The 11,808-nt window shown below is 34.2% G+C and overlaps 2 protein-coding genes across 4 annotated transcripts; both read left to right on the forward strand.

Moving 5' to 3' along the window:
• Positions 1 to 1,715: 1,715 nt before the first annotated feature.
• Positions 1,716 to 7,031, forward strand: LOC125191344. 3 transcript variants are annotated; one of them, XM_048088884.1, is made up of 11 exons: positions 1,716 to 1,999; positions 2,263 to 3,265; positions 3,807 to 3,922; positions 4,029 to 4,148; positions 4,507 to 4,594; positions 4,895 to 4,986; positions 5,063 to 5,167; positions 6,035 to 6,144; positions 6,421 to 6,508; positions 6,591 to 6,626; positions 6,711 to 7,031. In XM_048088884.1, exons 2-11 carry the CDS (start codon positions 2,278 to 2,280, stop codon positions 6,792 to 6,794), a joined length of 1,827 nt encoding a protein of 608 aa, XP_047944841.1. In that variant the 5' UTR covers positions 1,716 to 1,999; positions 2,263 to 2,277; the 3' UTR covers positions 6,795 to 7,031. The 3 variants fall into 3 exon arrangements, with proteins under 3 accessions (XP_047944841.1, XP_047944842.1, XP_047944843.1); XM_048088885.1 differs by having other exon boundaries at positions 1,716 to 1,921; XM_048088886.1 differs by lacking the exon at positions 4,029 to 4,148.
• A 3,713-nt stretch (positions 7,032 to 10,744) lies between these two features.
• Positions 10,745 to 11,584, forward strand: LOC125190428. The gene is made up of 2 exons (XM_048087744.1): positions 10,745 to 10,979; positions 11,199 to 11,584. Exons 1-2 carry the CDS (start codon positions 10,830 to 10,832, stop codon positions 11,316 to 11,318), a joined length of 270 nt encoding a protein of 89 aa, XP_047943701.1. The 5' UTR covers positions 10,745 to 10,829; the 3' UTR covers positions 11,319 to 11,584.
• Positions 11,585 to 11,808: the final 224 nt, after the last annotated feature.

Here is an 11,808-nt window from a genome sequence, read left to right on the forward strand (position 1 = left end):
CCCCAAAATTCACATTTTCATCTATAAATACCCCCACTTCAACACAAAAAAATTCCCATAACACTTTAATTATGAGAATTTTTAATTTGTAAGATTTTAATTATGTATTTTTTTATTTTCTAGGATTTTAATTATGTATTTTTTTTTAGGATTTTAATTATGTTATTTTTATTTTTTAATGTACTTTTTATAATGTAGAAATGTTTTTAGTAATTGAATAATAGAATGGTGGGACTCTTGAGCTTGTCCTTAGCTAAGAGCACGGATGTGGGTGTTGTGCTCTTAGCTAAGGACAAGGAGTAAAAGTGGGTCCGGGCCCACCTCCGTGCTCTTAGCTAAGAGCACGGATGGAGATGCTCTAATGCGCTCATTGTTTTTTTTTTTTAATTTTTCTATTAATTTTTAAAAAAAATTTATTCAAATTTAGTGTAATTATATTGTAAAAACCTCTATAAATGTCTAAATTAATAAAAATATACTTTAAGAAAAATTTTCTCGGCCCCTGTCGATAAATATTTTTTCATCCGCCCATGTTGAGGGACAATATTATGACCATTCGAAGTTTCTCAGCTCATTGCATACATACAAATATACAATGTGTTTATATCCGATGCATATAGCAATATTATGAATTATAGAAGCTTTATCCCATGTAATAAGCTCCGCTTTTATAATCAACTCATGAAATATACTAAACATTGATATAAAGCAAAGATGAATTATTCTACCACTACACTATAACATTATTTGCTACTTGAATACTCTCTCCCTTCCAAAGATAAGTGAAACACTTCTTTTGGACACAAGATTTAAAAAATTAATATTTAAAGAGTTAAAATAGAGAGAAGAGTGGATAATAAAGAGAATAAAGTATAAGAGAGATAATTTTTTATTAAAACGGAAAATAACTTACTCAGACCATCTCCAATCATTTACGTCAAACTTAAACTCATTTTTGAGTATATGTCACATCAAAAATAGTTTTACTCCAACCATTTACACCATATTTAAAACTTACACCAATTTTGGATATTTGTCTCATAAAAATTTTGCAGTAACACCAAAATATGATTTTAATCCATTAAAATGCTCAAAAATAGATTTGGATGTGGTGTATAGTTGAAAAAATTATTTGCACAAAAAATAAGTTTTGATGTACAGTTAGAGATGGTCTTACAGTAGGATTGGAGGGAGTACTTGTTGGTAATATACATAAGTTTTATTCGACCATCTATATATGAGTTCAGGATCTGCCATTGTGTAGCTTCTCCTTCCGCTCTTTAATTTTCTTTTTCTTCTAAATCATCATGTTACAGGAATTCTATGGCGGTCACTGCAATTTATGGTATGTCAATTTATCACATACTCCTATTAATAAATTTTGGTAATTAATAAAAAAATTACTATAATATTTGCTTAAATAAAAAAATATTTATTACTGTACTATAATTTCATCATACGTAGAGAGATATTAAAATGATTTTTACCTAAAAAAATTCATATTAAATTATAAACAAGTGGAGTAAATACTAAAAGAAAAATTAAAAATAAGTTTACTAGGAGGCACAGTTTAAAAAAATTAAATGTGGAAACTAAATATAGTTATAGCAGAATTAGATTTGGGTAAGTTTTTTGGGCCATTTTAAAATTTGACAAAGTATATATTTTATTCCCTTATTTTTTCTGCTACTACTATTATTTCCAGAAATCAAAATATCAGTCACTGTCACATACACCCTTCTCTGTATTCTACTTGTGCCCCGCTCGGTCATGCTTCCACCGCCTCCACCACTTCTCGTCACCCGCCTAAATCTGTAGCACGCGGCAACATTACCCGCGCCCCGCCTCTTCTGGCCTTATTGGAGACATAATATACAGTAGTCCGAGAGGATTTTTAGCGCTCCCCGCAATTCATCAAACAGTTAGTGTGCATTCTTCTTTCTTCTACTAATTGCCAGTTGAATTGAATCCAACACCCTATTCAATCATTTGGCTTAAGGTGTTCTACTCAGACTCTCTCTTTCTGGTTATCGTGCTGCATTTCTCATGACATTGAGTTTTTTTTTTCTCGTCACCCCTAACCATTTCGTATCAACGTGTGTAAATGTATACAAATTGGCTCGCTTCACGTACTGTTAGGGTTTATATATACATATCTCAGATTATTGATCATGTTTTTTTGTTTGCTGTTCTAGGATGATATATACATAGTGTTTCTGCTTGTCAACTGGCATATGACATTTTTTGTTTATTTGTGTATAGTACTCCCCCGAACGAATGCCTGTGAGAAGGAGTTCAAATGAAGGTTCTTTTAAAGTTAGTAGAAAACCGAGGGTTAGGACAGGGAGCTCAAAAGGCTCGGAGGATGGAGTCAGAACCCCACGGTCAAGGGATAGTGGTGTTGGTAGAGGCCACAGGAAAGCAAGAGTTGCAACTGAGGGGTCGGACGGGTCAAGTGGGGGTCTTAGGACTGGAGAGGGTAAGAAGATAGGGAGTAAAAGGTTGCAAAGCAGGGGAAATGGTAGTGATGCTGCTCCGTATCACAGTGGGAATGGAAGATTGAGTGATGTGCGTGGCAGAGGAAAACGAGATTGGAAAACAAGGAGTGGGAACGAGGGGCTTGAACCGTTCGTTGGTGGGAAGTTAGGTCTGAAGAGGAAGAGAATCAGTGTTGATCCTAGATCAGTTGAGGAAGGAACATTCAATGGTAATGATAGAAAGTTGAAGTCCCAAACTAAAACAAATGTGCTCAACTCAAGTATGGATAATGGAAAGAAGTTGTCAAGACGGAAGGATTGTGAGTCTACAGACTCTAGCAGGAACAAGTCATTGACAGAGAGTAGTAAATTTAGGGGAGGTGAATCACGTGGAAGGGATTATGTGTTTAAGGAGTCCAGCAGGAACAAGCCAGTGACAGAGAGTGGTAAACTCAGGGCAAGTGTATCACTTGATAAGAGAGGGCAGAACGGTAAGATGGGACGTGCTGATAAGCCGAAGTATGTTAGAGACAATGCAATTGGGAATGTAAAATCAAAGATAAGTGATGACAGGAAAGCGCCTTTGGACACACAAAAGGAGTTGAATCGGAGAATAAATGCAGTTAGTTCTGTTGACAAGCGTTACAGTAGAAAGGATCAGAGAATGAAGGCCTTGATTAATGGTTCGTCTATAACAGAGGGACCACCTAAGAAGAAAAAACGAGGTATCCGGATAGACCCTTATGATACATCCAACAAGAGATTGGATGATAGTGCATCTGATAAAGGTCAGTGTGGTTTTTCTGTTGAAGGGTAGATGATCTATGTATTAATACATTACTATCATTTCTATATTGCATAGTGTTTTGATACTTGTTCCTTTGTTTTCCTTGGTAAAGGATTTTGACTTTCCAGAATTTAGCAACATGGAGGTTACATCATATTTGCTTACCAGTGGAATTTTGACTTGCATTATCATGAGATTTTAATCATTTATAAATTCACGAGGCAAAGAAAATTATCCCTGGATTCTATAAAACTTAGAGATGACTACTCGGCTCCTACTGTCGTAGAAAGAAGCTTGTGATTTAGGATTTAAAAGGCCCAGACAAATCATAGTTTAAATGGTATGGTAGCAGATTAAGGATAACATCAATGAAGAAATAACTAGCTTCCCTTTTGTAAATATATTCATCACCAGATCTGGGGCTGGCACTTTCAGTTTAGTGAACTGTGCCAAACTGTATTCTGGTACAAAACCATTAATGAACTCCCGAGATGAACATTTGGCTCTTTTGCTTAAGGTTGATTTCTGTGCATGATATCCAGGTAATAAACAGGTGAAAATACACGAGACAGAAAGCGTTGGGTCTGAAATTTCAAAGAATGCGCAATTTCGTGCCATCAGTCCTAGCTCCTCCATCCTTTCCTTCGTACAGGACAATGTAATAACCCATTTAACCTATATTTGTCCTTGGCAACTCTCACAGTTTCATTCTCAACTGTTAACTGCGTGATTCTTTTTTTCTTTTCTGGAAAATTGTAATCCAGTTATTAGGACGTAGACGTGAAATTGATTTTAAGAGGGCTGGCTACAACATTGAGCTTCCTGCTCCTTTAGACAACATACCCTTCTCAACAACTCCAGAAAGAGAACGCATTGAAGTACCAGTATGGAGTTACTCTGATTCTATTTTCAATTGTTTTTACCATTTTTATATTTGATATTGAAGTTAACAGGCTGAATGGACATAATGATGGATTGTTGGAATATAAGGCTGGAATATCATCACTCTTCAGTCCCTCCTATTATTCTTGATACCTACCATCATCTGCTTAAACATAGAATTGGGACTTCTCTTGCTAGACAAATTAAGATATACTATTCAATATTATGCTTTTATAGCAATATGTATTCTCCTTTTTTTCATTTTAAATACCTGAAGCAAGACTATCTGACGTGGTTGTATAAAACTGTTACTGGATCTTACATTGAGTCCTTAATCTTGTTAATTTGATTACCTTGCAGGCATTTAGAAACAAATTAGAATTCTTTGCTGCTGCAAAGATTTCCTCATCATTTCCACCTCCTGATCTTCCTGAGATTGCATTTGCAGGTAGAATAGTTAATAGTAGTCACCTTCCTTCAATATAGATAGAGTGAATAGTTGGTTTCTTCGAATTTGAATTTCCATGATCAAAGTTCTCCATTTTGTTGCTCTTATAGTACTTCTTAATTAGTATTGGCACAGGAAAATTGATGTATAAAACCAAAGTATAGATAAAAGATAATCATCTTAGGGCTCTAGTATCATTGTCTTTCTTACAAGATAATTCGGATTTGAAATGTTAGACGTTCATCTTTATTTCAGAATAAGTTGCTAGTTCTTACTTTGGACTTTGGATTACTCTGTTAGGCCGGTCAAATGTGGGAAAGTCATCATTGCTCAATGCATTAACGAGGCAATGGGGTGTTGTACGGACGTCAGACAAGCCAGGCCTCACACAGGTGCTGCATGTGTTGTTACAACTAATACTCAAAATATATTTGGCATACATTCTAACATCTTATCATCCTTTTCCAGAGTATCAATTTTTTTAATCTTGGACCAAAGCTATGTATGGTGGATTTGCCTGGGTATGGTTTTGCTTATGCCAAAGAAGAGGTGAAGGAAGCATGGGAGGAGCTCGTGAGTATTCTAACAAGCACTACAACTTTGTTCCTATTCACATATAATATGTCTATGTTACTAATTTTCCTTCAGACATTTTGGGTTTCTTGTAATTTGTTGATGACTAGTCGGACGTTTGGCCACTTCTAGATCTAGTTAAGATAACTGGCATGTCAATTTCTTGAAAGCTAACTTAAAAAAAAGAGGTGAAAGGAAAGGGAAGTCATTTTAAACTGGATTTATTTGGGAAACTAAAGGCTAATGATAATGGTGGTCAGTCACGATTATCAGTAGAAGGAAATCAAGGAATGGGAATCTAGATCTGGCTGTCAATGGTGAATGGATCAGTAGTCATAGCATGATATGACTTCTTGTCCTTCAAATTTATGTGAGGTATGTGATGGTAAGAACAAGCTCAAGAAGCAAATTCGAATCACACACTCCTTGTTTTAAATTGTTAGTGCACAAATCCTTTAGTGCACCTTTATTTGCAGTATTTGAAACCAATTTGGATAGAATAATATTTATAAAAAAGAATTGTGATGTTTGGAGGTCCTCCCTTGCATAATTTTTGTTCATTTAGTCATTAGTTAATCTAGTTCTATGAAAAAATTGATAAAAAAGCATCTTGAACATGGGAAAAAAAGTTACAATGGATGCACATTATACGTTTTAGGGAGAATCAAAATAAGCATAGTTACAACGGATGCTCAATATGCCTCTTTTGCAAATTTGTAATTAAAAGATTTCAACCATAATGATTTAACTTTTGTTAGTGGTCTGGTCGGATATGCTGGTGGTTTCTCTTTGCGTTGTTTGATATGTGTCGTCAAGATGTTGGTTACACGCTGTTTCTTATAGGGGCCAATCATGCATCCTTTGCAGGTAAAAGAGTATGTCATGACACGTGTTGGTCTAAAGCGAGTATGCCTTCTTATAGACACAAAATGGGGTATGAAGCCAAGGGATCTTGAACTAATTGATCTGATGGAAAGGTAAATAAATTATTTGCGCGAACTCTGCCTCTGTTAGTTTAATTTTAGTTCCAAAGTTGCTTTACTCTTTATATTTCGCCTTGGGTATTATAGTCTTCAATGCTAGACAGGCCAACTGCGAAATAAGTACATTATGTATATATAGATTGTGTACAATTGTTTTAGTGATTTGATGAGCATCGTTCTGAAATACTCCATTTTTTTTGCTTCTAGTTTCTTGTAAATTTCACCAATAATATTTTTTATTACCCACCCTTCACCATTTTAAATGTGCAGGTATGAAACAAAGTACCAAATTGTTTTAACAAAAACTGATTTGGTTTTTCCAATTGATGTGGCACGACGAGCAATGCAAATCGAAGAGGTAAGTCTTGTAGGAGTATATTTGTATAGAAATCACATCCATATAAACTTTTCTGACTGGAGCAACATCTGTGATCTTACAGAACCTCAAAGCAAAGAAATCTGCAGTTCAACCCTTGGTATGGACATCGATAATCAATCTCTTTACTGGTCGTTTTATCTATAATATGAATCATAATTACAATAATATTTTCTAACTACAGATGATGGTAAGCTCAAAAACGGGGGCTGGTATTCGAAGCTTAAGGACAGTACTAGCTAATGTTGCCCGGTTTGTGCCACGCTAGAAGGCGCTTTTTCAAAGGTATTTGCTCATGCTGGATTTAGACTTAGTCACCCCGTCTATTTGTGGGTCGAGTTAACAATTTTTTTAAAAAAATTTGAGATGCTATAACACTTTTATAGTCATAGAAGATGGTAAGTCTTGTATTTGACGAGGTTGTGATTTGGAGGTGCGTGAAGATTTAAAAATCAAAGAGGATGAATGCATTTATTCACTATTCCAACTTAATCTTTCATCACTATATGACTTTTGTTATGAGTGCTTCATGTGAGTTGAATTTTTCATCATCAAAGTCGCTGTGTAGTTGGTAATAGGAGTGGCGAAACGGGTTACCCGCGGGTACCCGTACCCATTTTAGCCAAATTTGTTGTCCCAATACCCGCCCCGCGGCATACCGGGATTACCCGATACCCGTGTCGGGTATCCCGTACCCGACATTGCGGGTACCCGTACCCGACCCAAAATCCTAATAAAAATTTTGAAAACCATAATAACCGTCAACGTTCCCTAATTTACTTTATTAATATTGATGGTAATGTTGAATAGATTGAGAATAAAAGTGAGGGGACACTTTATAGCTAATTCCGGTGAGTTTTCAATTGTATGTTCGTTGGAATATAAAAATATTTTAAAAGAACTCTTAGATTATATAAAGTATTTCCATTATTTCTCCTTAATAGAGGCATTTCAATTTCTTCACTCATTTTGAAAATATAATAATAGAAATACTCTTCTCTACATTATTATCTCTCTAACTTTATTTTTTCTCCATTCTAACTATTTATTTTTAATTTTTTAAAATGAGTGCGTATATGGCTATTAAGTAAATATTTTTTAACTATTTACTTTTTTTCTCCACTTTAACAATTTAAACATCTTTATTAATATGGAACGGTTAATATTGAACGGAGAGAGTATTAAAAGATAGAATATGGCTAATACTAATAATAACGGGTATTATCGGGACTAACGGGTATACCCGCGCGGGTAGTGGGTATACCCGCTATCCGCAAAACTCTAAAACACACTACCCGATCCCGCCCCGTTTCCCGTTATCGTCAGGTAGCGGGTACCCAATTCCCGGCGGGTAGCGGGTCGAGATGGAAATTACCCATTACCCGCTACGCATTTTGCCACCACTTGGTAAGGTTAGGTTTTTTCTTATTTTTCTTTTTAAATTCGCCACTTAATCTTGGAGTCCGAATATTCCTTCTAAAGTATTGAGTTTTATTTCTAAATTTTGCTGAGTTTAGGTGTGGAAATCACATAATATGCATTCGATAATAACATAAATATATGCTATTATAAGCAATGATATCATATAGAACTATTTTAGTTGCATAGTGCTAATGTTGAAATAATATTTGAAATATGTTTACAATAGAGAAATTCGGTAATTTTAGGATATTTCTGAAATAAACTTTAAAATACTCTTGAACTTGTCTTATATGAGGTAATTTTAGTTGCATAGTGCTATTGTTGAAATAATATTTGAACTTGTCATATGTATTTTCGTGTATTGCATATATCCACTAATTGAGAACGACGTAATGAATGATATAGTCACTCCCCACATATACTTTCATTATAAAATACTATAGCAATAGATAAAAAAAATTAATAGAAAATAAAATGGATTAGGTATTTTTACAACAAAGTAAAAAGGAAATGCGGAAATGATTTTGACTAATTCCGCTTGCAGCCAAAACAAAGTGGGAAGCCAAACTGAAAAAAAGAAACACTAATGCAATACAACTCATTATACATCATGTCATTCTGCTTTGCTAAGGTTACAAGTCAATATAATTTCTTTATTAACACGCGTTTACAATTCTAGAAGTGCTACTCCACTATTTTTCAATATTTTTATAATATTGAAGTAATTGAATCCAATTACAAAACTAATATTACCTCCACAAATGGTCAATAAACAAAATCACTTATAACTATGTAAAATTCAATATGAACAATTTCTATAGTACTAATACCTCCATTTTTAAAAGTACAAATTCTTGAAATGACATGAATTTTAATACGCACTAATAAAAATAAGAGAGAGATCGAAAGAAAAAATAATTGAAGCATAGATAGTGAAGAATATGTTCTAAGAAGTACCACATTAGAGAGAAAAAAATAAAAAGGTTTTAATTATAAGGACAGATAAAAATAGAATTGTACATACAAATTAACCTTAATTTCAAAGTATGTAAATTAATTATGCTAAATGAGATGTTGGGCATATAAAATTCAAATTGAACAGTTTTTATACTTCCTCATATAAACAAGTTACTAAGATGGGGAAGCACAGAAAGCACTTAATCAACCAATAATGTGATTATTCGTTTCACTTAAAATAATGTGGATAGCTTCGTTGATCATGTTTTGTGACAGCTACATAAAGTTGAATTGATAAATCATTAGGTGTGGTGTGCTTGACATTTCGCACATTCTCCTTGCAATGTTTAGTGGATGAGCTTTGACTTTTCTTTCTTTATTCTTTATTTGTGATGTGGTGGTTATAACCTCTACATCATTAGTCATAAAATTGGACAATATGTAATTAACTAGACAATGACAATTGACATGGAACACACTACATTTTATCAAAAACAAGAAGACGATAAAAATTTAATAGGAGGTTCAACTTCATTTTGGCACTTGAGCAATGTATAAATGTGCCCACTTTAGTGGCCGTGCTTGAACTAATAACACACGAACAACTAGTAGTACTAATTAATTAAATTCACATTTTTATGTCTGCCTAAATATTAAATGACTAAGCAGTATCATTTCTAAATATCTTGTAAACGTTACAAGATAATTAAAGACCTGGTTTGTTTGATACCTAATTACTATCTGTGACACATTCTCTTACGAGACTTGGTAATAAAGATGACTTTGAGCATATCAAATATATTCACCAGTGATGTTTCTGTGTGTTGAAAATGTCATTGTTGTGATTAATTTTGTACTCCCTCCGTTCCATAGTAATGGAGGCGTTTCTTTCCGCACAGAGATTAAGAAAAAATGTGTCAGATGAGTTAAGTAGAGGAAGAATAAAGTGGAAAATGAAAAAGGCCAAGAGATAAAGAGAGAAAAAAGTAAGAGAGAGTAAAGTAAGTGTGGAAAAATGTGTTGACTTTTACTAAAAAGGTAAATGACTCTATTACTGTGGAACGTATCAAAATGGCAAAATGACTCTATTACTATGAAACGAAAGAGTACAATACATTAAAAATATTGGTTTACTTAAATCTTTTTACACGCATCCCACGCACTTAATAAAATAGTACTCCCTCCGTCCCAGAGAAGTTGGCACACTTTCCTTTTTAGTTTGTCCCACAAAAGATGTCACATTTCCCTTTTTGGAAAAAGTTTTCTTTCACATGAATATAAATATTATATTTTCTCTCTCCATTTAACACACAAAACAAAACCTCCTAAAATCCCGTGCCATTTTCAAAGTATGTCAACTTCTCTGGGACGGAGGGAGTAGTAAAATAGATAATATCTAAAATGGATAGAATGTTTTTTAAGATTAAAATCAATAGTCGGTAATCAATTCGTTTCAATTAATTATTCTCATTTTAGTAGACAAAATGAGATTAATTGAATAAGCTTTATTACTTAAATTTAAGCAAAAAGTAGTGGGTAGAGCAGAGGGAATTCTTGATCGAGTAAACTATTGCAATAGAAAAGTTCAAATCAGTTGATCAATTGTCTGTATTTTATCTAGAAACAGTCTATACTTTTCTGCCTATTTGTATTAATTCCGACACATAGGATTTGACTCGTCTCCCTACAAATAGAATCTAAACATAAAGATCAAGATTAATTTGACTTAATTTTTCCCCAAAAGAGATTAGTTAAAAACAATAATTAGGAGAAGATGATTATTGAAAATTAGATGACCTACTACCACCAATCATATAATAATACCACTATTTCAATTCATATTCTTTTCTTCACCCATTCACAATCAACCACAACTTTCTCTCTCTAAAACCAGAAGAGAGGGAAACAGAAAGAGGATTCGGAAATGTGTCCGCTCAGAATTATTTTGATCTTCCTCTCTGCAACCCTCGCCGGATTCTTCGTTCTCAGAAACCTCAACTCCTCGCCTGACCTTTCAAACGACGCCGTCGAAGAAGAATCCGACTCCTCTGACTCCACCCCTCTCTCTTCCAAGGTACACAACCTCTATTTTCTCAATCCAATCTCCAAATTTCACTTTTTTCTCATTCAATTGCTAGAATCAACAAAATTGTCTTCTGAGGTTGGTGATTTGCGCACTATCTGTACGCAATTACAAAGTAAAAAAATGAAAATGCCATGGAAATTGAGCTCTGTTATGCCCAGTATTGCTATTTTTCATATGCGTAAAGCTGATTTCATGTGCTATAATTAGGTTTGCACGGCGTTTGGGAAGGGATTTTGGACTTGCGTGGACATGGCAAGCGGCAGGTACCTGTGGAGGAATTTGGTTTCATCGAGATCTTCGACAACGGCCAAGCTTGCTGCCGATTAATTCAATTGGTAATGTTGTAAAATTGGCCATAGAGGTGATTCTGTTGTGGTCATTTCTTGTGACGGTGTGTTGATTCTCGATGATGAACCCTTCAAAATTTATACACGAGTAATTTTTTATATAGAGAGCTCATATAACGTACTACCACTGTGCTGATGGTATGAAATAATGATTATTTGTATAGTTTCAGTGTATACAATGTATATCCCTTTCTTATTCCTTCCCACTTTTATTCATATTCGAAATGTAGAATACATTTTGTGGTATTTGCGAGTGAAGTTCTTTCTGTGTTACAAAGATGATCTTTTTATGCTTATGTTAAAATATGACAATGGACTCCTACTGCTTTCTGTTTTATGTTCCTTGTTTAAATTTACTATCTTCTTGAGTAAGACCTTCTCTTGCTAAGGAACGTGGCGATTCTCGCTCAAGCACATACTCATACACACACTTGTTATCCATGTCCAAGCATTGGAAATTAATAGTGAAT

The sequence above is a fragment of the Salvia hispanica genome, chromosome 5, assembly GCF_023119035.1.
Source record: "Salvia hispanica cultivar TCC Black 2014 chromosome 5, UniMelb_Shisp_WGS_1.0, whole genome shotgun sequence".
Classification (NCBI taxonomy): Eukaryota; Viridiplantae; Streptophyta; class Magnoliopsida; order Lamiales; family Lamiaceae; genus Salvia; species Salvia hispanica.